Source organism: Lissotriton vulgaris, chromosome 2_1 (assembly GCF_964263255.1).
Source record: "Lissotriton vulgaris chromosome 2_1, aLisVul1.2, whole genome shotgun sequence".
NCBI classification, from domain to species: Eukaryota; Metazoa; Chordata; class Amphibia; order Caudata; family Salamandridae; genus Lissotriton; species Lissotriton vulgaris.
In genome coordinates, this window is record NC_141687.1 from 471095231 (window position 1) to 471122320 (window position 27090).

General features: G+C 44.3%; 1 protein-coding gene across 3 annotated transcripts in view; it reads right to left on the reverse strand.

Moving 5' to 3' along the window:
* STAT1 (signal transducer and activator of transcription 1) overlaps positions 1-27090 on the reverse strand; it is a 590542-nt gene that overhangs the window by 119122 nt on the left and 444330 nt on the right. For all 3 annotated transcript variants that reach the window (XM_086955384.1, XM_086955383.1, XM_086955382.1), the window contains exon 23: positions 12201-12300. In XM_086955384.1, the coding sequence (XP_086811510.1) occupies positions 12201-12300 (100 nt within the window). The remainder of the gene's footprint in view (positions 1-12200; positions 12301-27090) is intronic.

A 27090-nucleotide genomic window follows, 5' to 3' on the forward strand; every position in this document is an offset into this window, starting at 1 on the left:
ATCTATGCACAGATATGAATTCAGCAGCCCACATGCCTCGAACGAAAGCTGTTTTCAAGCCATTGCAGTTGAGACGCAGTCCTGTCCAATCCCCAATTTTGCTTAAGTGTAAGCACTGTTAAAAATTGGGTCTATTTCATGCAAATACAATAGCGATCAGCATGCCTTCTGAAATCCTACCCAGGTCCTGGTACATAAAGCCTTAAAAGTCAATTTAATGTTTTTAGCTATTTAGACTACTTTTTACTCTTACAATATTCCTACATAGACATATTATACATACACATATGCACATGACACTTGGTAAGGTCGTCTTGGGCTCGACAAAACCCCTCTATATAAATACCCATTTGTCCACAGAAGCAGTAATATTTTCAAGGTCTGATCTGCATAAATATCTTGTGGTGAAGAATTCATTCGTTTTCATGACATTTCTTAAAGTTTTAGTATAAACTCTTCTATATATGCACCTATATGTACATGAAAGCAGCAATTAGAACATTGGCTGATATACTTATGTATCTTGTGATGTAGAAGCATATTTCATTGCACAATGAAACATGAATAACAACTGAATCTCTATACCGTGAGAAACATAGCTGGTCATGTCTGAATATAATGCTGTGCTGCTCTGCTGTGTAGTGAGTATAGCTGTCATGTGGGAAAGATACAGCTCTCGAGTAATCTCATGAAACTAAAATGGTTCTCAGTGGATCTTATGTGTGTGGGTAGTGAATTCCATAGTTTGGCTGCTTGAACAGATAAAGATTTTCCACCTATATTGTTTTTCTTGTATGTAGGAATGTTGAACTGGGGAGGCATTCGTTTGCATTTTAGCAGTAGCCACCAGCGCCTAGTAAACCCTTGTGCACAGAGGTTACTGCAATACTCAATCTAGGCAGGCACCACAAGGAGGGGGAAAGAAAACATTACTTACTTTTAACAGTTAGTTTTCAGTCTGTAGCGTTGTACATCACATGCTTTGCATGATAATACACATTTTTTCAGTCTTTCTTTAATTTCATGATCACATACATGAGACCCATCCACTTTATTGGATGGTTTTCCAGTTGCTCAATTTCTGCCAAGCTGAAGCAGTACTTATTAATAGGCATTATCCTCTTTGCTTTTTCGTAGGACCAAATCTGCTTTGTCTGCATTTAAATTGTCTTGATATAAATCAATGAATCAGTCAGTGTGATCCTATGCAGTGACTGTGGTGGAGGGACTCATTTATCTCAAAGAGAAAGTGGTGCCTTGCTCTACACTTTGGCTTGTCTAATGGTTGCCTCTGAAGCCTGCCACAATATGTCCAGTATGCATCCAAATTTGTGTGACATTTATGGATTTTTACTCTCCATCTGAGATGTGTGTGTTACTATTCTTTGAAAACTCTTCTTGAGTAAAGTTGAAGCACCACTGTGCCCCGATACCTTTCGGATCAAACTATTTGGTTCTTGAAATCCCAGTTTATGGTTGGGTTACCTCTCAAAGTCTATCATCTTATCATGGAGCCAAAGCTCTTTTAGAGGGTGATCCTCTTAAAGCTAAATCCCCAGTGTTTTTGCCAGCAGGTTTGGAGTTATGGCACAGTGTCTTTCTGGTTGGTTTGTACATGAGCCCTAGAGAAGAATGGTCTCTGGAGCTAAAATCTTCTCCATGAGCAGGCAATTGGATCTGCTCACCTTCATTGACACATACATGTCAATGTTTTCTTCTTCCTGGCCAAATTTGGCATCATCATCAAATCCCTCCTCAAAAGTATCCTTAGGTGACTAAGTAGACACCTGTTCAATTAAGGTGTATTGTGTGACCTTCTATCCCTTTGATGCTGAACATTCTTTTAGAAAGGAAAATATTTCCAAATCGAAACTTCCTTTTTTAGAAGATGAACAGTGCAGTCTTGTGTATGTTGCTCCTTGATTGTGTTGTTGCGTAGCTGGCAATCTCCAGTGTCAAGTACTGTTTTGTACATAAGCATCTTTATTCAAATTTCTTTATCTATTGGTTTGCTCAACTGACCAACATTGTGCTTCTTCCTATCACAGTACACGGTTTAGGGTAATTGATCACCACAATTCAGTTATAGGCCGACTTTATTGCAAGCAACTGCAATTTAGTGACACACGTATAGTGCCAGTGAAAGACCAGTCTGCAAAGAATAAGGTTAAGGGAATTGAATTTACCAGTGACTTCTTGTATCTATGTTTACTTGATTTAGCAGTATTGACTCATCAACATCATAGAACAACATTGGGATATGTACTTATCCTATAGAAAACAAGCACAATTCATTAGGGTAACAAAAGTATATATGCAAGTTTTAATGTTGAAGCCACATAACCTCAGCTTTGGGAAGGACATTTGAAGAAGTAGCACTTTGCTCCAGACGGCCATGTAGTAAAGGACTTGAGGTTCTGCAGTGTTGTGAAGACTTCAAGCACTTGGATCTAACTCGAGAGGGACATCTAGTAATTTCTTATGGGCCTGTAGCTTTGTGAAAGACTTATTAGGCAGTTGTGTCCGACACAAGAGTGACATCTAGCAAAGTCTTAAAGGCTTGTTAAAGACTTCAACGTGTTGCTTTTCACTCAAGAGACAAGTAAATTAATGGCCTGATGTACTGCAGCTATACAAAAGTCCAGACAAACTGAATTTACCAATGCTTTCTATACAAATGTAAGGTGACCTGAACAGTGGGAATTTAAGGATCTCTCATCACATACTGCAAAAGGTGGGTGGGAGGTCTATGTTCTCATGACACTCTTTACAAGTCATTTGTGCCTTTGATTAATGTGTTGAATTACTCAGCCGAGGTTAGAACCTCTTCAGTTATGTAGAAACATTTGCTCTCCATGTAATGGCTAGCGCATTTTGTAATAAAATACCAGCTGCATTCATTTGCCTAAATGTAAAACTGAAGAATACAAAAATCTATTGTACTGTGAACTGCAAAAGACACAGCATGGGATGTATTGTGCAAGCAATGCCAAATTTCTGCGTGACAATTATTAAACATCTGGTTAAAATAACATGTTTTCTGCTTAAATTTAAACACTACGAATCTTATTGTTTGTTTTCAGTGACATCACTGAGACTGCACCATCTAGTGTGTGATATTTATGAAGTACTTTGAGGCAAAATGAGACTAATGCTGTTGCATCAGTCTCGTTTTGCTTCAAAGCGCTGTTGGCCTTCAATTCTCGGACACTGTTTGCAGAGGTCAAAGAGGGGAAGTGTCGCACAAGTTACTTACCTTTGGTAATGATATATCTGTAAGAAACATTAGTAGTGATAGATTCCTTACCTTAGAATTACCCCGAGGCGTCAGACTGGATCCGGAAAGTCTTTCGTCAGCAGTACCATGCACGTCGTTAGTCGTTGTCGTGCGGCTCTGTGTGCGTCGTTGGCGCCGGGATGACATCGCTGGAGCTACTCAGACGCGCCCACGCATGCTGACGTCAGTTCTGTACATGGCATTCCGCGGCAGGAACGCAGAGCCATGCAAGAAACTGACCACTGGTGCCATGAAACTAGGGCCCTGAAAGGGATGACCTTAACCCTAGAAATCGGTTCGCAGTACGGGGAGGATGCGTGGGGCGGTAAGGAATCTATCACTACTAATGTTTCTTACAGATATATCGTTACCGAAGGTGAGTAACTTGTGCATCTGAAAAAAACACGTAATGATAGATTCCTTACCTTATAATAGATACCTCAGGAACAACAACCTTCCTCTGCTGCAATTTCCTCTTTCTTTCATTCAATTAAATCCCCTCCTACTGATGACGCGGACCGTACCTCATTAGATTCAAGCTTCACTTTATCTGAAATTCAAACTGCTGTTTCAAAATTGAAAAGAGGTAAAGCTCCTGGCTCTGATGGATTTACTATTGAATTTTATGCACATTTTGCTTCCTTGATACTTCCCCACCTTTTATTACTTTATATATTTTTTGTGCAGAATGGATCCTCCTCCGTTTTTTTGCAAGAAGCTGTAATTTGTTTGATTCCCAAAGTAAATAAGGATCCCTCTTTCTGTAAAAACTACCGGCCGATCTCCTTAGCTAATTTAGATTATAAGATCTTTGCAAACATTCTTGCTCTTCGTATTGACCGCATCTTACCCAATATTATTGGCCCGGAGCAATCTGGATTCGTTAAAGGTCGTTTGTCTTCAGATAACTCCAGAGTTTTCTTCAATATTTTGAGTAAAGCCTTTTCCCTTAATTATCCATAACTGCCATAGCATTAGATGCTGAAAAAGCATTTGATAGAATTGGTTGGGATTTTATGTTTCGAGCACTTAAATGGATAGGCTGCTCAATTAATTTCTTTTATTTCTTTATTATACTCTAGTCCTAAAGCCTCTATCCTCTGATTATTTCTCTCTTTTCAGAGGTGTTCATCAGGGTTGCCCCTATCTCCACTTTTATTTATAATTGCCTTAGAACCTTTCTTAATGAAAATTAGGTTAGATGACAGAATTTCTGGTTTCAAACTTAACTCCACTCATGTTAAATGATCGGTTTACGCAGACAACATCCTTCTATATTGCTCCAATCCTTCCACTTCTCTTCCAGCTTTCCTCTCCCAAGTTGATACTTTCTCTCAGTTATCCGGATATTGACTTAATTCGGATAAATGTGAGGTTCTCCCATTAAATACTCCTTCTCTGAAATAGGATTTTGTCTCTACTGGATTCTCCTGGAAAAACCTCTGAAATTAAGTATTTAGGTTTATGGTTCTCTCCCACTATTCTAGAAACTATGAAAGATAATTTTGATAATCTCTCCAAAACCTTGTCTACATCTATAGACCGATGACATCTGTTCTTTCTCTCCTGGTGGGGTCGCCTAGATTCTATTAAGTTGATGCTCTCACCGCTTATTCTCTATCTTCTGTCTATGATTCCGGTCCACATTCCTAGTTTTTATTTTTTTTTAATTGATTCTATATTAAACAAATTCCTTTGGAAAAACAAATCTCCCCGAATAGCTCCTAATTCTCTCAAAGCTGATAAACTTTCTGGTGAACTCAAATTTCCTGATTTTAAATCTTATCATTACACTTTCTCTTTGAGGCAATCTTCTTGTTGGCTTTCTCCTGACCAATGTGTTCATCCTCCTCTTTTGTTGAATATTGAGAAATATTTTATAGCTCCTTTTAATTTTGATGAATCTCTTGCTTTTACTAACCATATTCCTTCGTTTCGTCCCGAAGTGATCTCACATAAATGTCAAATATTGAAAGCTCTTCTTCCGGCCTCTTATCCTGCTCTTACCACTTTAGATCAACAACCCATTTGGCATAATCATTTATTACGTATCAAGGGTCGTACTATATACTGGAAATCGTGGAGACAAAGGTTTATTCTGGATTTCACAACTGGTTTCTAATTCTCTCCCTCTCTCTTTCTCAGATATTCGACAAAACTTTTCTTTACCCTCTTCATGTAAATGTCAATATGACTCACTCTTTCCTTCTCTCTCACAATGCCTTCTTTCCTTGCCACCTACTCCTATTATTTCTACCAGATGTTCCAATCTCTTTCCTTTACTGTCCATTAACACATGGGCCTCTTCTCTTTACAAGAATGTATTTTTCTCCTTTTATTTATTTACAACTACAGCGCTCTAAACATGTGTGTCATAGATGACAGGCGGTATTTTTACACCTATTGTATCCTTCCTGGTTCCATGTTATGCATGTATACATATGCCAGCAGGCAAGCAAGGATCTAAATCTTCTTTCCGCCTTTTTGTCTATCAATTGTCCAAACACTTTGGGAATCACAATACTTTATTTATTCTTTCACAAGCCTTTGTTTGACTCTGGGTAATAAGGTATCTAGCTGCTCATTGCACTCTTCCTATCCGACTATTTTTTAGACTTCGGCACAGGTGAACAACAAGCACGTAAAGTTCATTTAAATAGTCGAACTATGCGCTGACTCATAGATGCTCAGAAACTAATGATGGTACATATGTTCCTATTACAGATAATGGGAACCCCTTGGTTTTAAGAGTATGAATGCACCTGTTTGTTGTCCAGTCTCTTGTTGGCCCTGAAGAAGGTGAAGCAAAATAACTAGATCACCGAAACGTATGAAGGCCGTCTGCACCAGAGACCCTCACGTACAAATTAATTCAAACTCTGGAGAAAGAAAGGAAAAGATCAAAAAAGACCAATAACGTTTATATAAAAAAAGAAAAATCTAAAGGCTACTGGTCTTAGCGACATCACGAGGAGTCTACTAGAGGACATTTCTATTTGTTTTTTCATTTCTCTCACTGTTGTGTGTAGTGTTAGTCATGTCAGCACTATTAGTATGAAAGATTGAGTATGTATGTTGGTGTGAGTGAAAATAACTATTTGTAAAGTATAGGGGTTTTTGTCTAGATATGATTTAATCTTGCATTTTAACTGATTTGTACATATGTTACCATGTCACTGTATTGTAAATTTGATAAAACAATCACTAAAAAATGAGAAAAAACTATAACTGTTATGAAAATGATAGAAAATAAATGAAAGAAATAAAATATCAATACTAAGTCTAAGTGAATAATCTCATGTTTCTTGCAGCATCCTGTATGAAATTTTGAAGTAACTTTAATGCTCATGTATAAAGAAATATAGGTCATAATAGAGGTTCCCCCTTTTTTGCTGTTGGTTTGCCACTCCCTCCTCTAGACCTGACATAACTTTAGGGAGTACCCTTTTTCCCATGCTTTTGCTGTGCACCATGCTACAAACGTATTCCACCTGCAGGCGTATACCGTCTTAGTGGAGGGACGCCTGACTGCCATGATAAGATTACAGGCTTCGGGAGGCAGGTCGAAAGACGTCAACTGCCGCCGCTCGATCTCCATGCAAGGAGGTGGAGAATGGACATTAACACATGGGCCTCTTCTCTTTACAAGAATGTATTTTTCTCCTTTTATTTATTTACAACTACAGCGCTCTAAACATGTGTGTCATAGATGACAGGCGGTATTTTTACACCTATTGTATCCTTCCTGGTTCCATGTTATGCATGTATACATATGCCAGCAGGCAAGCAAGGATCTAAATCTTCTTTCCGCCTTTTTGTCTATCAATTGTCCAAACACTTTGGGAATCACAAGACTTTATTTATTTTTTCACAAGCCTTTGTTTGACTCTGGGTAATAAGGTATCTAGCTGCTCATTGCACTCTTCCTATCAGACTATTTTTTAGACTTCGACACAGGTGAACAACAAGCACGTAAAGTTCATTTAAATAGTCGAACTATGCGCTGACTCATAGATGCTCAGAAACTAATGATGGTACATATGTTCCTATTACAGATAATGAGAACCCCTTGGTTTTAAGAGTATGAATGCACCTGTTTGTTGTCCAGTCTCTTGTTGGCCCTGAAGAAGGTGAAGCAAAATAACTATATCACCGAAACGTACGAAGGCCGTCTGCACCAGAGACCCTCACGTACAAATTAATTCAAACTCTGGAGAAAGAAAGGAAAAGATCAAAAAAGACCAATAACGTTTATATAAAAAAAGAAAAATCTAAAGGCTACTGGTCTTAGCGACATCACGAGGAGTCTACTAGAGGACATTTCTATTTGTTTTTTCATTTCTCTCACTGTTGTGTGTAGTGTTAGTCATGTCAGCACTATTAGTATGAAAGATTGAGTATGTATGTATGTTGGTGTGAGTGAAAATAACTATTTGTAAAGTATAGGGTTTTTTGTCTAGATATGATTTAATCTTGCATTTTAACTGATTTGTACATATGTTACCATGTCACTGTATTGTAAATTTGATAAAACAATCACTAAAAAATGAGAAAAAACTATAACTGTTATGAAAATGATAGAAAATAAATGAAAGAAATAAAATATCAATACTAAGTCTAAGTGAATATACTCATGTTTCTTGCAGCATCCTGTATGAAATTTTGAAGTAACTTTAATGCTCATGTATAAAGAAATATAGGTCATAATAGAGGTTCCCCCTTTTTTGCTGTTGGTTTGCCACTCCCTCCTCTAGACCTGACATAACTTTAGGGAGTACCCTTTTTCCCATGCTTTTGCTGTGCACCATGCCACAAGCGTATTCCACCTGCAGGCGTATACCGTCTTAGTGGAGGGACGCCTGACTGCCATGATAAGATTACAAGCTTCGGGAGGCAGGTCGAAAGACGTCAACTGCCGCCGCTCGATCTCCATGCAAGGAGGTGGAGAATGGACAGGTTTGGGTGGAAGACCGTCCCCCTGCTGCTGCGACAGAAAATCCTCCAGAAGAGGCAGACGGATCGGGGGATCGATGCTCAGACTGAGTAGCTCAGGATACCATAGTCTTCGAGCCCAACCCGGAGCCACAAGGATGACTTGGGCCCGGTCGTGCCTGATCTTCTTCAGCACTCTGGGCAGAAGTGTAATGATTGGAAAGGCGTACAACTGACCACAACTCCACTCGCGACGGAAAGCGTCACTGAACGTGTGCTGCCTTGGAAATTCCAACGCACAGAACTGATGACATTGCGCGTTCTCTTCGGTGGCGAATAGATCTAACCAAGGTTCTCCCCATTGCTGAAAGAGACCTTGCACCACGTCCGAGTTCAGACACCATTCGTGGTCCATCATGCATCGGCGGCTGAGTTTGTTCACCCGAAGCTCCAGAAGGTTGATGTGGAGCTTGGAGTCCCCCTGAGACCAGATGCCTGTGATCTATTCCTCCCCCATGTTGCCGCCCCATCACAGAAGGGACGCGTCCGTCACAACTGTTTGTTCAGGTTGGGGGAGGGAGAGGGTTCTGCCATTGACCCAATCGCGATTCGTGAGCCACCGCTGCAATTGCCGCGCAGTGCCCTCCGAGATCTGGACGTGATCGGACAGGTTGCCCTGATGCTGTGCCCACTGGAACTTCAGGTCCCACTGCAGAGCCCGCATATGCCATCTGGCATGATCCACCAGCAGGATGCAGGAGGCCATCAGACCCAGTAGTCGAAGGGTCATCTTGACCGAAATCCAGGACAGAGGCTGAAAGATCAGAATCATAGCCTGAATGTCCCGGACTCGCTGCTCGGGAGGATAAACCCCAAGTCCAGAACCGCTCTGATGAAAAGGAGCTTCTGTGAGGGAATCAGATGCAACTTCAGAATGTTGACCCCAGAAAATGCAGGAGGTCAATCGTAGTCTGGAGGTGGAAGACAACTGCCTGGGGCGAGCCCGCCTTCAATAGCCAGTCGTTGAGATAGGTGAAAACTGAAACCGCTGATCTACGCAGATGAGCTGCAACCACCGCCATCACTTTCGTGAACACCCGAGAGGCGCTGGTAAGGCCAAAAGGGAGCACAGTGAATTGAAAGTGCTTGTGGCCTACCGTGAATCGCAGGTAGTGCCTGTGGGCAGGCAGGACGGGAATATGAAAATAGCTATCCTGCAAGTCCAACGCCACCATCCTGTCTTGCGAGTCTAGGGCAAACAAGACCTGAGCAAGTGTGAGCATCTTGAACTTCTCCTTCAGGAGGGAGCGATTGACCTTCCGAAGGTCTAAGATAGGACACAGGCCCTTGTCCTTCTTTGGAACCAGAAAGTAGTGGGAATAACAACCATGACCTACTTCTGGCGTCGGAACGAGCTAGATGGCCTCTTGGCCAAGAGGGCCGCAACTTCCTGCTGGAGAAGCGCCAAGTGATCCCCGGACATGCGGTGGTACTGAGGTGGCATGGCTGGAGGGGTTGTCTCGAAGGGGAGGGAGTAGCCTCTTCTGACAATTTGCAGCACCCACTTGTCCGAAGTGATGTTGCGCCAGTGGTTGAGATAATGGCGTATTCGTCCACCTATTGGCGTCTGATGGGCCTGAAAGGTCAGACTAGGAAGACCTCGAAGTGGATGCTGTGGGGTAGAAGTGGACTGACCCGCCCGCTGGTATCCTGAACTGCCTTGATGGTTCCCACATCTGCGACCATGCTTAGGTTGTTGCTGCCGTGGTCTGTGGCTCAGCGAACGCTGTGGGGCGCCCCTTTCATGGCCACAAAAGAAATGAAAAGGAGAAGGCAGAGGAGGCCAAACGGCCGACAGGCCCAAGGACTTGGCCGTAGCCCGGGAGTCCTTGAAGAGCTCCAACGCACTATCTGCCTTATGGCCAAAAAGGCGAATACCATCAAAGGGCATGTCCATCAGAGGGTTCTGGACATCCCCTGAGAAGCCAGTTGTCCTCAACCAGGAGTGGCGCCATAGCGCCACGGTCGTGGAAATCGACCTGCCCAGTGAATAGGTGGTGTCTAGCCCACAATGTATGGTGAACTTTGCTGCGTCTCTCCCAGCCACAATCGCCTGGGAAATAACTACCTGGGCCTCCTCCGGGCAGTTAGGCAGCACCTGCGCAACCGTGTCCCACAGAGAGTGAGTATGACGGCCCAAGAGGCATGCAGTGTTCACCGACAGCATCCCTAAGCTGGCAGATGAAAACAGTTTCTTACCAAACTGATCCAGCTTATTGGATTCCCTAGCCGGAGGTGCAGTAGGGAACACGCTCTGGAATGTAGAGGCTTGGACAACCAAGCTCTCCGGGGTGGGGTGTTGGGTAAGGAAGAGGGGATCGCCGGGAGTCGGGCGATTATGTCAGCCCACGTTCCTATCCACAGGAGCCCCTGTGTTGGGCCTGGACCAGGTGCCCAAAAAGAACGTCGGATAGTGCTTCATTAAATGGCAGCAAAGGCTCCGAAGAGGTAGCCCGGTTGGAGCACTTCTGTCAGGAGATTAGTCCTGATGGCCACCATATGGAGTTCGAGGCAGAAAGCCTCGGCCACCCTATGCAACACCACTGCGTAACTGGCTCCCTCCTCCGTAGCCACGGTAGGAGGAGACAGCATGCCAAGGTCAGGCGTGATGTCAAGACCATTGGCCTCCCCCAAATCCTCTGCCCAGTCCGGATCGTAAGCACAGTCCTGTGCTGGAGGGTCCTCAGACCCCTCCCAGACCTCCCTTTCCACCGAAGTCTGTGGAACAGGCTCAAAATAAGGAGGAGGGACATAGCGCACAAAAGGGCCCATCAGCGTCGGGTGATAGAGCTGCACCGGGAAGATCGGCGCCGGAGGAGGTGTCAATAGGCCAACCGTCGTCGATCGGGATCTGAACCTGGATCCTTGGGGGTCCTGCGGCGTTGGGGATGGAGCCGCCGGCGACACCGGGGCCGGAGTCGCCGGAGATGTCAAAGCAGGACCCCCAGTCGGACCCATTGGGCCCGCAGGCGCACCGGCGGGGCCCGACGGCCCAAAGAGTCGGGCCATGGCAGCAAGAAACTCTTGCACCTGAGCAGGCGTCGCCCCAGCACCCGCGCAGGGGTGGTAGACTGTGGGTGATGACTTAGGCTCTGCCAGAGCCGTGGGGGGCACCGCCCGCACCGTCAACCGCGTCGCGCGAAGGGCAGTCGAAGCGAGACGATGCTTCTTTGACTTCTTCTTGGAATGCTTCGACTTATCTGACCCCGATTGCGATGACTTCGATCCAGAAGAATGATGGTGATGACTCCACGGCCAGTCCCTCAACCTCCCACAGGACCCGGACCTCGAGCGGCGCGGAGCCGACTGCCGGACTTCAAGCAACTTTCGGGACCGCTCCCGCAAAGTCTTCGGCGCCATGGCCTTCCAGTTGGATCACAACTTGGGGTTGTGGTCGCACCCCAGGCAGTAGAGACACACGCGGTGTGGATCCGTCACGGACATCATGCGTTGACAGTCCCCACAGTTCTTGAACCCGGACATCCCTACGACACCAGGAGTCGATCAGTAAAAGGCCTAAAAAACTCAGTCAAAAAGTGACTGGGGGTACTTGCTCTTCCCAGATTTGTGCTTGCTGGCGCGGAAAAAGAAAGAACTGACATCAGCACGTGTGGGCACGTTTAAGTAGCTCCTGCAACGTCATCCCGACGCCAACGACGCATGCAGAGCCGCACAACAACGCCTACCGACACGCAGGGGTACTGCTGACGAAAAACTTTCCTGATCCAGTTTGACGACTGGGGTAATTCTAAGGTAAGGAATCTACCACTACGTGTTTCTTTCAGATAGACATTTTTCTGTATTTGCTTTAAGAAGTGTGTGGCGAGTCTTTGGTGACATATCTAGGTTAAAGAGAGCAGAATCTCAACACCTCTAAATTACTTGCACAAGGGAGTTGAATTAATAGAGCCCATTGAGTGAATGTACTCACAGTATCGATTTCTGCTGGACCAACAAACCGTTTCACCTCATCAAATTCTTCTGGAGACATCGGTAGTAGGTTGTCTGTTGTCTGAAGCCTGGATGGGTGGCTAAAAGAAGAGGAAACAGAAGTGTTTTTGAGTAACGGGTAACAACCATTCTGTCTGGCACAACAGCCGGAAACAGGATGTTTACAATGCAGGGGACGAACATTTAAAATTCCATCCAAATCTTTTTTTCTCTTTCGTTTCTAATTGTAGTGTTTATAATGTTACAATTAATTTTGTTAAACACCCTCCTATGTCTGAATAAGGAAACTTTCACATTTTATATTTACTTTAAAGAGCCTGACCCATTAGCTTCTATTCTTTACCTTTCAATGAAAGGTCTTGGCAAGCCCTACTGACATTCAGCACACAGTTACTTAAAAATGATACAATATCGCACAGCTTTCACGAAAGGCAATATATAACAGGCATCATAGAAAGAAGGAATTTGAATACTGACCTAGCACTGCAAAAACAGTGTCTGTGGTGTCTAATGTAAAACCGATATTTGTACTGGAAATGTTTTTGGAGTATAGTATCTTTCCTTCCTCAATTAGCTCCACACCCCTCTTCCAGTATGTCTCAAGGAGGTGCTGTACTAAGGCCTCCATCAACTCCCAGTGGTACCTGTGGGATTTCGACAGCAAACACACCAAATGTATGGCTTGCCACTGGGTGGTTACACCAACAGCAACACGTTTGTCTGCAGCATGGAGTCATATTCTCGTTATCGGGGAGGAGGATTCTCCTTTAGCCTGGGTGCAGGCGTGCTTCTTTGCAATATGGACCACTAAAGAATTGGTGGGATCTGCCCTTTTATGTAAAGGGGGTCATTAGGCATGGCCGTAAACATTTTCTCCATCCGTAGAATGACCACCTTGGCCCTGGCCGGGTTCCTAAATGCTGGGGGCTGACGTAAGCATGCCCTCGAGCATTCAGACAGTGGGCCATATGTAGGTGGCCAAATACTGGTCGGTAACGGCCTTTACCGATTCGGTAAATTTACCGATTCTGTAAATTACCGAATCAGTAAATTTACAGAATCGGTAATATGGGATGTAGGTGGCACTGAAAACAGTGCCACAGGCCCTTAGGAATTCGTTATTTACCATGAAATACAATTGCATGGTCAATAACGAATTCCTGTGTACATGCACATCTGTGCATGTACACCTGTGCCATGTGGCACACATACATGCCCTAAGGGACACACATACATGCCCTTAGGGCATGTATGTGTGCCACATGGCACACAAGCCAGAATCTGGGGTGCAACAGGGGGTCAAATTGACACCCTGTCCCCCTTGACAAATCGGTAATTTTACCGAATCGGTCTTTACCGATTCGGTAATTGCCATTGATTCCTATGGGCCAAGGCCCATAGGAATCAATGGCAATTACCGAATCGGTAAATACCGATTCGGTAATTACCGAATCTTACTGATTCGGTAATTTTTACCGAATAATTACCTACATGGCATTTACCGATTTGTAAATACCGAATCGGTAAAATTCGGTATTTACGATTCGGTAAATGCCATTTACCTACATATGGCCCAGTATGTTCTATCTTACTGAGAGTGTCCACCACAAAGTCGGCTTCATCCTGTAGGGCATGCATGTAGACTTGATAGTGATGGGCCGCTAATTAAATGATAGCACTGTACACAGTGGCATCATTCAGCGGAGATAATTTGGTTGGATAAGGCTCTGGCCAGGATTGCCTACTAGGTCGATGTTGTACGTTCCAGGGGTCATCCCCAACCACTACCTCAGCAGACTGGTCATAAGGGTCTCTCTCCAGATAAGGGCTACCTGGGCCAGAGAAGGAGTGTCCTTGCCTCTCTTGGAGACTATGGAAGAGGTGGAGAGGTTAGGTGAATGTGGCTGTGGTGGAGAAGTTGGTGGTGGTGAAGGCCTGGGTGCGGTAGGCTGTAGAGCAGGGCTTGTAGCCTAGCCTTTATGCTTCTTTGGCACCAGTACCATGGTGTGCCAAGGCGAGTTCATCCTAAAAAACTAGATTCCACTTCTTGGGAATTGGGGTAGCATGATCAATGGTTTCCCAGGAGGCACCCTTAGCAGTAACATGCCAGTTTATGGCTGTATGAACGATTTTGCTTGGTGTAGATTTCCTCGACCAGTCAGTCAAGAATGGGTGTCTGACTCTTTTGATCTTGGTGTAGAAGGGTCACTTGGGGATGACTTGTTGCTTGGTTTGGGATATGATTTATGTGACAACTGTGGGCCAGTAGGGGAAGGATGGGAGCTTCCAGGCAAGAGTGTGTTGAGGAGTCTCGTGGTTTGACTTCCTGCGTTAGGATGTGCTCAGCTCCAAAGCCATTTTTTGATGCAGACAGGAGCCCAAGGATTCTGTGGTCTTTTTCTTGGCCTTCTAAGGCCTCGAGACCCACTCCTGCACATGCAGTACTCTAGCTCCGCATAAGGGATTTTGGGGGGGCAGTGAATCGCATCACAGCTCGGAACTGCCAATAGTACTAACAGTCCTTGGTGGCTTCTTCATGAAATGCCCTGCTAGTGTCAACATTGAAGGTGCTCTGTCTTTATTTTCTTCCTAGGAGGCGCTCAAGGACAATATCTCAGGCTGATCATATATCAACTATAAAGAAACAATGCCATTGAGAAGTTTGCTTCCATTAAAAACAGACGTGCTGATTTTAATTACAAAAAGTGAACACTGTTTGAATGCTGCTAGTTTGCGTCCTGTTTATTTGTTTGTTATTAAAATACATCTGTGAGGTACTGAGCAATGCATTGTGTTTTAAAGTCTGTTATGAAGCTCTATGGTTATGCTGAATAAGCAGCTACCTATGTTATATGACACCACTTTATTAATGTAATAACTGCACTTTCACAATTGCTTTATTAACCTTCCTGCTTTTTCAAATTTGCTTGAAAATGCACCATTTGTCCACTATTTTTTCAAAATTTTCTCTGGGGGGAAATCCACCCGAACCCTCCTTAGGGGGTTCGGGCTCGCTCGCTACGCTCACTACGGTGCAGTATGATTATCATTTTACGGCTCACCACTTTCAAATGTCACCAGCCGCCACTGACATCCTGTGACTCAAAACTGCTCCTTCAAGGAAAAGGAAGGTGTAATGTCCGAGCCAATAACTAGATGGCAGGAGTATGCAAAGCTTGTATATCTGTTGCCACACTTTGTGAACACTCGTGGTGCTGTTGTGACCCCGAATGGAAGGACTTTGAACTGATAGTGTTGTCCTTGTATGACAAACCTTAGATACTTCCTGTGAGCAGGATGTATAGGAACATGAAAGTAGGCGGCCTTTAGGTCTAGTGTTGAAAGAAAATCTCCCTGTTGTAGTAGTGGGTGTACTTGTTGTAGAGTGATCATCTGAAAATGATCTGATTGTATGTAATGGTTGAGGGGCCTGAGGTCGATAATTGGTCTTAGTGTCCCGTCCTTATTAAGAATTAGGGAGTACACTCCTGTTCCCCGTTCCTCTAAAGGAACTACTTGAATAGCATCCTTTTGTAGAAGTGCTAGAACTTCCTGTTGAAGCAGAGTCATATGTTCTGTGGACATTGGACGCTGCCTGGGTGGTATGTTTGGGGGGGGGGGGTTGCTGTGAGCTCTAGGCAGTAGCCATGTTGGATAATCTATTTTACCAACCTGTCTGTTGCGATGGAATTCCAGACAGGTAGGAGCTGTGATAATCTGCCCCTCACAGGAGTGGAATGCTGTAGGGGAAGCAGAGGGAAGTCACTGTTTGGGAGTGGAAGAGGAGCGGTTGTTGTTATTACCTCAACCTCTTCTCTTGTTATTATTACCTCTATATCCTCCTCTAAAGTAGCCTTTGTTAGAGGAGGTCTGTGTGTGCGTTTTAAAAGATGATGTTGTATCTGTGCCGGTTTGCTTAGAGCCTCCTCTATAAAAGGAACGGTGAAAAGAACTTCTAGTCTGTGTGGATTGTAATGCACCCATAGACTTAGCTGTGTCTGTGTCTCATTTCATCTTTTCTAGTGTGTTGTCTACTTACGGGCCGAACAATTGGTTTTGATTGAAGGGCTGGTTAAAGATGGTTGTCTGTACCTCTGGTTTAAAACCTGAAATGCGTAACCACGCATGTCGTCTGAGTATAACACTAGTATTGACTGCTCTGGATGCTGTGTCAGCTACATCTAGTGCACATTTAATTGAGGCATTGGATATTAATTTGCCTTCTTGTATGAGCTCTGCTGCCTGATCTTTGTATTGATCTGGTAGGTGCTCCATTAGTTTTCCTAATTGGTCGTAGTGAGCCCTGTCATAACGTGAGCGTAGGGCTTGTGTGTTTGCTATCTGCCATATGTTTGTTGCCTGCGCAGCAATCCGTTTCCCTGACGCATCAGTAACTTTAGATTCTTTGTCAGGCGGGGGCGTGTCACCAGAAGTCTGGGAATGGGCTCTTTTCTGTGCATTAGACACTACTAAAGAGTCTAGTGGCAGATGTCCCTTAATATAGACTGGATCTGCTGGTGCTGGTCTATACTTCTTTTCTACTCTTGGATTTAATACCCTACATCGTACCGGGTCTTTAAATATTTCTGGAGCATGTTTAATGACTCCTTTGATCATGGGTAGTATTTACGTAGACCTTTGTGACTGCTCAAATGTATCCAGTAAAAAATCCTCATCAATGGCATCAGAGTGCATTGAGACCCCGTGGTAAAGGGCAGCTCTATTTAATAGATGATTAAACCCAATACTATCTCTCGGAGGGGAAGGTTTTGTTGGGTAGTACTGAGGATCGGAAATGTCGGGCACATTGTGTGGTGGGAAACCATATATATCGTCATCTTTAGGATATTCTGGATTGACATCTTCATCTAAAGGGTATGCATGTGGCTCTGAACGTCATTCCCCCCACCTAAATCATACTCTTCGTCAGTGTGGTTTGATGATGCAGGAGATTGAACAGGAGAAACTGTAGGTTCAATGTAAGGAGGGATAGGAGAGGAAGAAGGTGAAGGAGAGGAAGGGTGCATTGGAGAAGTTGCACAATCCTTCTTTTTGGCAGGAACCACAGGTAGAAGTGGCGTGTCTGCTGGTCTCTTGTAAGAAATTGCTTGCACATGTCCAGTTTTTGGATTGATATGGACTTTTCTTTGTTTAGGATCTGGTCTAAACAGTTCTCCCTCCTCTACAATCTTCTTTGGCATCGATTTTTTCGGTGCCGATAGGGGTATGTTTTGTGTTTTTTGCTGTAGGAGGCGTTATCGAGTCCTGTGGCAAATTTTTCGGTGTCGAAGGTGGTTTCGGCTTGGTAGGCTTGTTAGAGGGTTTAGGTGTCTCTGTATCGGGCCTTGGAGTCTTTGGTACCGAGGTTGGAGATTTTGGAGTGGAGACAGGTCTCGTTGGCCCTGCGGCGCAGGACTCTGGCTTTCCATCTTTATTCTTGGAACCGGAAGGTTTCGGAGTCGAAGCTTTCGAATCCGGTACGGTCTTCGGTTTTGGCACCAATGCATCTTTTCGTTTGGGTGCCGAAGGATTTTGTCTTTGGGCACCAAAGGGCGTTTTGGCTTCGGTGTCGAAGAGTCCTTCGGTGTCGAAGGATGTATGTGCTTCGGTGCCAATGGAGGAGGTGGAATTGGCACATGTGGATTTGTCGGTGCCGAGGCACCGGAAGGCGTAGTCTTTTTCTTCAGAGCTGAGCCCGAAGGCGGGGCGTCTGAGGGGATATTTCGGTCTCGACTGGGCCCCATGGGCGGAGTGCTGACCGTTGCTTTTGTCTTGGGTAGTGTATGTTGTGCAGGAATCGAGTCGTCTGAGTCCTCTGCCCCCGATATGATCTGGAGATCAGCCGAGTCTTCCTCGGCGACGAGTGGAGCCTCGTCCTCGGAGATGTCCTCTTCGACGATCTCCTCCTCGAAGATGGCCTACGGTGCTGGCGCTTATCTCCTCATCTCGTGTCGACGTGCCCTCCGATCCCGAATGGTCTTCGATTGGAAGAATGCACAAGCTGTGCAGGTCGACTCGTCGTGTTCCTGCGATAGACAGAGGTTGCAGACCTCGTGATGGTCGCTATGAGGGAATTTTGCTCGACATACCGGGCATCTCTTGAATGGAGTTCTGTCCATGAGGCGTAGGCCGTACGGCGCCAATAGGCCCAACGGCCTGCGTCGACGCACCGGAATGTAGCTGGTGATGTCGAAAATGTTTGTGTAAAGTTTCACGCTTCGAAGTTTCTGAAAAAGTCTTTTCTAGCCGGAGCGGAAAACTTTCATCCGAACCCAGTGGCGGAAAAAAACAATCTGAGGATAGAGTCGATGACCATGCGCAGTATTGTCCAATGGAGGAGTCACCTATCTCGTGACTACAAACACTTCTTCCAAGACAACAACCTGCAATCATCCGAGCCCAACACCAGGTGGCGATCTATTCCAAAAGTGTACGATCTGCAGCTCATATGCCTCGAACACTGTTTTTTTAAACCTTGGATGAGTGTGACTGGAGGGCACGTCTCAAGGAGATATTAACTTTTTCAGCACGGCGCATGATCATAGATACATTAACCCCTTTACTGTTAACCTCCCTTGCAGCCAATTGATGCCTGAGCAGAGGGGTGAGTAAATGATTTAATGGATGGATGTATATGTTAGTGGACGGAGAGTGAGCTGGTTGATGGAAGAAAGGAGTGTGGATGGTGGTTTACACGTGAAAGGGGATCATAGAGTGTTTAGTGCAAAAGGCGAGGTGTAAAGGTTCCTCCTGGACAGCCATCGCAACGTGCAACTGTAGCTCTTTTAACAGCCAATGAAAATGCTGGTAAACAGAGAGCCACGCTGTGGTTGGACGCACCTCGTACCACTAAATTAAATTCTGAAATGTCTAGCATATGACCCTGAAAACATCAACACATTTTAGGAAATATCCCTATTTTTCTCGCAGCGCTGCACTAGCGTTTGTTGCGACTTTGCAGCCTGCCTCCACTGTGTTACATTATGATGCATTGCTTTGAGCATTTAGACAAGCCATTCTGAAGCAGTGATCAGTGCCCGGTGCTCCCAGGCAGAACTCCCCGAGCAGCAGCACCTGAGCCTACTTAAAGTGGGAATTTAAAACCTCTGAATGAATACCCTGGCCTAAGTCACTGAGGCAGGGTATTCATCAAATCAGCGGTTTGTGTGGCAGAGTGCCATTTGAATAAAGAGGAGTCTGAAAACTTACCAGTCTGCCTGTTCAGTCTTGCGCCGGGGGAGCGAGGAAAAAATAATGCTTCATACGCAGGAGCGTCTGGTTAGCGTCTCCTGGACAACGCATGTGCAATCTAGCCGGCTGGAGAAGTCAGGCAAAATAAAGTGCGTGACTCAGCCAACCAATCAGACGAGAAAAAAAGCACTTCTAAATGCAATAGGACTCTTAATACTATTGCATTATAAACAAGTGCGTGACTTCAAGACGGCATGATCTGGAGTGGCGGGGGGGGGTGGAGGGTTGGGGGCCAGAGAAGTTACAGACTGCGTGACGTAAGGGTGGGAAACAGATGAACAAAAGAGTTTTCTAAGTAAAGGAGCTGATAGCCATGTAAGGATTAAAATGTCGACATGGCCATCCGGAGGAGGGACAAACAAGCCAGAAACAAATCAGAATGCAGCATTTCTGGATGAAGCCAATGAAAAACATGGATGGAAAGTGGGCGGAGCTTCCCCCACTATACTGTATACAGCATCTCTCTGACGAGACAGCGCATGCGCTGCCTAGTCCGAGACCTAAAAAAACAAACATTAAAAAGTATATATTTTTTAAGCGTGCAGGCAGAAAAGAAGGGCAAACGGCAAAACCACATGGAGGAGTGTGAGGAGACGATCAAGTAACAAGAGAAGGAATGGGAAAGGATCAAGAGGGTAAACAAAAGTAACGGGGAAAAGCAGGAGCAACAGCAATAAATGAGTTGGAGGAAGCAATCGGGAGAAGTACACAGGCGAGTGCAAGAGGGAGGGGGAGGGGAAAAGCAGTCGGGCAACAAAGAGCAACACGTAGTTCAGGGAGAGAGACTTACACAAGGATGCTCAAAACACATCTAATCTAATGGGAGTGCTTCACACACAAAAAAGCAGATCTTAGAAAGTAAGCAGTGACTGCAGTGACAGCAGCCAATCAAAGAAATTGTAAAGAGGTATTGCTGCTAGGGAGGAACAAACACCAAATTGAAAAGCTGAGCCACTAGTAAGAAGTTAGCAAATTACATTGACAAGAAAAGCTGACCGAAGCTAAGCCACTGGAATGCTTCAAGTCCCTTATATTCTTGGTAAGCCTCAATATGCATGACAACAGACAGCACATACACAGTTCAGTAGGCTAGACCTAAAAAGAAAATTATAGCAGTTCATGCAATCAAGCCCCAGTTTTCCTGTTTCAGTGAGTGATCTTCTCAGAAGGTCGTCTAGTCTATATGACTAGGAATGGTGCAAGGATTTTCACTGCTGCAGGCATAATAGAAATTTGAGTGCCTAAGAGCAAATGTTATAATTATACACTGCCAAAGCCAGTAGAACTGGCTTTTTTTTTTAGTGGAAGAGCTTCTTCATTGATCTATTTTAGCTGGTGTGGTTGCTCGGACACTTGAGTGGGTAAATGACAGAATGAGTCAAATACTGAAATGCTGGATGGATGCGTACACAGACAAGTGAATGTGTATATGAACGGGTAAATGAACAGAAGGTCAGATGAGATGGCTGGATAAATAAATTGATAGGTGTATTGGATGCCTCGATTTATGGGTGAGTGAGTGCAAGGATGATTAGACGGGCATGATGATCAATGTCTGTGCATGACTGCATGAAAGTCATACTCATGGCATGAGGCTATTCTACATAATCATAACTGCAGCTGACTTATCAATTCCCTCGCCCATTTATCCACCTTCCACCAGTCACTCCCCGCCTCATTCCCCAGGACTGCCTAAATGCATCCACTTACATAACTCCCACATTCATTGACTTGCACGTACATACAACACCCACACAAACACAAATGAACTGGCTCATTAATTACTAAACTCTTGCATGATAAAAAGGCAGACCTTTTGGCTTTACCAGTGCTTGTTTTATTTGAATTGAGAGACCGCAAAGACAGAGTTCGAGCTCCACAACAGCTAATTTAGAAACCGTACTATACAGGCTAGGGCATTAATTTAAATTCACCAGGCACATTCCCTTCCCAATTAAAAAAAATACAAAAAACGTAAGGCTATTTTCAAAGCAGGGAATTGTCGCCAGGTAAATCCTATGCCATCAGCCCTTACTAGGAAGCCCCTGTATTTCCTGTTTAATTCTGCCCCCATCCCCTGTCCACTCTGCATCCCAGTCACAACGCTAATGTCCCTGAAACTCTCTGCACCCCCTCGTCTTCTCTGCTGCATTCTAGTCACTTGTTCTCCTTGTTGTCCTTTCAGAGCAGGGCAAAAGCTGATTTGCATATGGCTAGTCTGAGGAGGCAAGGAGAGCAAAAAAAAAGAGTGGACTGCCATGGCGACTCAAGCAATTACCAGTAGCCAAGATTAATTAAAGCATTTCACCCATGACTTTTTGTATTATGCTCTACTCAGCAAAGCATCGAATAGGAGCAAACTTAGCCTATGTCCTGACGATAGTTAGCAACATTTCTTACGAAAGACCCAAAACATCTACTTCACAGGCTGGAATTTTCTTCTAACAATACATTAATAGGCGCAATAAAACAAGGGAACAGCCAAATTACACCAAGTAACCTTAGTTTTTGATGATATACCATCGTTTTTCATCTAACATGTTGAATTTGAGAGTACACTGTCCAATATATGTCTATACATGGTATAGTTCCTCCTGTATGTTGTCCTGCCTGTATGAACGTTTTGTATAAGATACATGTTTTCAACATCTTACTATCTCAGCTAATTGAATTTATTACTCACAACGTTATCAATTGAAATCTTTTTAAAAAAAACACACCTCAAAGGACAAGCTTAAATATTGACTCTACTGAGACTCAGCACTGGATAGTAGATAGTATAAAATTGAAAAATATTACCTAAATGTAACCCTTTGCAAGATCATTTTTGTAAGAAGATTACTGCAACGTTACCCCTTGGAGGGTGTTGGGTTGCCCGCTGTGTGTAACACTTTTCAGACATCCACATGGCACATTTGAAGAAAGTCCTATCCTACATGTAGCTGCTCATCTCAACAAGAATTTGTTACAGTAGGAATGGATCACCCTGCTCTTGAGGAAATACACTAGCTCCCTCTTCCTACCGACATCACATTCAAGATTTGCTGTGTCACTTTCAAGGCAGCAAACTTGAAAACACCACCCCATTAGGCACTTCAAACCTCAATGACAATGCTAAGCTAGAAGTCATAAAATGCGAGGTAAAGGCAATCGTCATAGCAACACAGGCTTTGAAACTCCTTCTAAACAAAAACCTATTGTTAGAAATGGGATTTGTGGCTAGCTGAGACTTGCGCCAAAGCGAGGCAGAAACCACCACTCTAGTCAGGATAAGGGAGTTCTTCTAAAATAACCCTTGCTCATCTCCTTGGTAGCTTGGCAAGAGCAGCCAGGCTTACCTTAGAGGCAGTGTGAAAAGCATTTGCACATAACCAACAGTAAAACGATGTACGCACTACAGAAGGACACAGTACTAGTTTAGAAAAATATCCAATTTTTAAATACTTAAGACAAGGCCACATACGATAGAAATCCACAATACTATACTTCAAAATCTTCAATTATCAAAATATGCTTTTTAAACAAGTTCCTTGATGTCGATAGCTCCGTCCGGGACTATCACGGCATCGGAAACAACAAATCCAAAAAGAGTTCTGGCTGACCGCGAGGTCGCAGGCCAACTACGGTGTCGGGAAGACCCCCAAACAGTACCTTTCAGAGATGCAGGGCGATGGGGCCCTTGAAGTCACTACGTTGCAGGTCAAGCTCCTTTCTGATGGAATCCGGAGCGCTGGCGCCAACCGGCCGGGTGAAGCACAGCTGTGCAGCGTGTGGTGCCCCCAGGTTGCGGTGCAAGCAGCATCTCGGTGGAGCTGTCAGATGGCGTTGTCAGTGAGACCAGGGTTGCGGTGCGAGATCGAGGCGGGGCCTGTCACAGGGCTAGCAGGTCACGGTGCAAGCAGCAGCGTTGTCGTTGTGAAGCGCTGTCGTCGACTGACGAACTGGAGTCAATGGTGCTGGCGTCGGTAGGCAAGGCTGCGGTGCGGGATGAGGGTGGTGCTTTGTGTAACTGACGAGTGAGGCCCTCGAACCACGGTGCAAGCAGCGGCGTTGATTTTGGCGGGAAGTGGCGGCATCAAGCCAGCCAAGGCGTCCTCGTGAAGCACGGCGGTACGTAGTGTGGTAGCCACAGGTCTCGGGGCGAGTAGCGGCTCGGTGGCGGTGTCAACAGGCGTCATGGGTAAGACCAGGGTTGCGGTGCAGCGATGCTCTCTACGGGCCAAAGCTTTGGGGCGAAGCGGAGTGCAGTCGCGCTGCAAGCAGCTGCTCAGTGGCGGCATTCACATCTGCTGCACTTCTTTCAATTATAGTGTCTGAACATTCTTTCTTCTTAGCAAACTATGGGCTAGATGTAGATGGGCTAATACCAGTCGGTAACAGCCGAAAATCTGTAAATTTCCCATTACCGATCGGTATTTAGCCCTTTGCGATGTTATGAGCTGGATTTAAGGATTCGGTAATTTACCGATTTGTTATTTTAAGGAATCAGTAAAATACCGATTCCTTAATTTTAGGAACCGGTAAATTACAGAATCCTAAAATCCTATGTAGGGAGCACTCAAATTAATGCATTTTTGGTGTAGGGATTTGTTATTTACCACCAACTACAAGTTGGTGGTAAATACCGAATACCTTTAAAAAAGTTTCTCCGGCTCTCCTTCTTGGTAGTCTTCTTGATCCAGATGAGCTCTAAAGTTCAGGGGTATGGAACCCAGCATTTGTACACAAAAATCCTTTGATCTTTCAGGCAGATGGTGACCCACAGTTGGGCCTTATCTGGTGTGAATTCCTGGCAGGAGGCGGAGACGGCATTTGTCAGAGGCAGACCAGGCCCTTTGACGTGCAAGGAAATCTCCTCCCCCTTCCCCTTTCGTAGCCTAGGTCTATTCAGTCCCTTCCCGAGCTACCTAATCCATCTGGAGCCCCTCCGGCCCCCCATCCTTCTGTCATCCAAAACCCAGACAGGCAATCCACATTCCAGAGGAACACACGGAATGACTGAGCAAGAAAATACCCACTTTCTAAAAGTGGTATTTTCAAACGCAGAATGTTAAAATCACCTTCAGTAAAAGATGCATCTTTAGATTCTGAGTTCAGGCATACAGCATTTGATTTTCTTACCAAATTCCTTGGGCCAGTTATGTTTATAAGATGTTATAAACAAACCTCCCATTCTATCCTATGGGGAACTGGTAGCCTTGCAATAGTGAAAATTGGCTGTAATTCACTATTAGGACATGCCAGACAAACAAGGGCATGTTCTACCTTTCACATACATTGCACCCTGCCCACAGGGGAACCTTGGGATGTCTGACAGGTCATAAAAGGGAAGGTTAGGGACCGGCCAGCGTGTGCACTGGCCTAGTCGACATGGCAGTTACAAACTGCGCGCAAGCTCTACAATGGCAGGTCTGAGTTACCGTTTTCAGGGCCACTCACGGGGTGGCACAACCAGTGCTGCAGGCTCCCGGGTAGCATTTGATTCACCGGCCCTGGCACGCACAGTGCACTTTACTAGGGGCTAACAGGTAAATCAAATATCCAGTCCTGGAAACCATAACACAATTTACACAGAGAGCATATGCACTGATTAGGAGTAGTAAAGTGCCCAGAGTCCTAAAACCAACACACACAGGTCAGGGATAAATAGGAGGAAAAAGCTAAAAGTTTGGGGATAACCCTGCAAAAAGGGCCATTTCCAACACCTGTCAAGTTCCTTCACTCCTTCATTTCGCAATGGACTGGTGCTACCTCCTCCAAGACCACATCCTCCATAAATAACAGCAGCTAAGGAATGCCCTCAGAAAGCTATATGAAGACTATCCCTATAACCTGCTACTACGCTGTACTTGCACCCCTTCTTGCATTGCACTTCTTCTTTTGCACAACACTCTTACTTAACAGCTGGATATGTTCTCTGTGAGTACAGATACATACATCTGCTGCACTTCTTTCAATTATAGTGTCTGAACATTCTTTCTTCTTATCAAACTATGGGCTAGATGTAGAGGGGCTAATACCGGTCGGTAACGGCCGAAAAACAGTAAACTTCCCATTACCGATCGGTATTTAGCCATTTGCGATGTAGGAGGCTGGATTTAAGGATTCGGTAATTTACCGATTTGTTATTTTAAGGAATCAGTAAAATACCGATTCCTTAATTTTAGGAACCGGTAAATTACAGAATCCTAAAATCCTATGTAGGGAGCACTCAAATGAGTGCATTTTTGGTGTAGGGATTCGTTATTTACCACCAACTACAAGTTGGTGGTAAATACCGAATACCTTTAAAAAAGCAATTTTGTGCTTTTTAAAAAGTGCCATATGACAACAATACATGCCATTAGGGCATGTATGTGCACCACATGTGCACACATGCAGGATTCAGGGGTGCAACAGGGTGTCAATGTGACACCCTGCCACCCTTGAATATGCTCCCCCTATTACCGATTCAGTATTTACCAAATCGGTAATAGTGAATAGCTTCCCATAGGATTGAATGGGAAGGTATTCCTTATTACCGATTCGGTAAATACCGAAATCGGTAATAACGAATATTACCGTATCAGTAAAATTTACCGATTTTTTACCTACATTCTATTTACCGATTCTTAAATACCGAATCAGTAAAATTCGGTATTCAGAAATCTGTAAATAGAAATTACCGACATTTAGCCCTATGTCGTCAAAAAGTGTAAAACTCTATTGTTCCACTAGCACTGGGTAGTCTCCAGTCACAATCTCCCTCATTCATGTGGGAAATATTTCACTACAATAATCAGTAAGTAAAGCCTCTTCAACAGTATACTATTAGCAAGCGAACTGCACATGTAGAACACCTCTCCACTACAAAAGCAAGAAACTTGTGAAATACAAGCCTCCCCCCGCAGCTTTCGGAAATCCAAACGCCAATGTCACCAAAGTCAGCAACACCCCTCACTATTTGTCATAGTGGCGCAAACTCCACAACCAGCTGCTCAAACATTATCCCGACAGCTGCTTTACCAAGCAATTTCAAATACTTTGCAGCAACAGCCATCTTTATTTTTATTTTCATTGGTATTATTGTGTGAAACATATTGTTTATTTAGTAAGCAAAATTCTTTGATACACACTCATCAAATTGGCCCATGCTAGTACTTAGGTCTTAAAAAAACAATGTATGATAATTTCCTTTAAATTGGAATAAAATATAAAATCTTTGGATGTCATAATTTCAAAATAAATATATGATGGAGTGCACGGCATATAACAGATTTTTTTTAATGCACGGTATTAAACATAAAATCAAACACCTGAGCATTTGTTAAAAAAAGTCTCATTTACATTAAGATTAATATTCACTAAAAAGTTGACCAATAGCTTCTCAGAGATGTGACTATAGCTGTGCTACACCAATGCCACACTGCACTACCTTAGTGCTTTATTTGACACCAAAAGCCTAGACTCCCAAGAAGCTGGTAGCCCGATGAGAGATGGATCTCCCCCCTGCCATCAATCTATCTACGGTCAATAAACTTACTGACCACTACAACTCAACAATGTCGGATATAATCGACTCACTAGCCACGCCTAAACTAAAAAGAGATCAGACCAAAGACAAAAATCCCTGGTTCAAT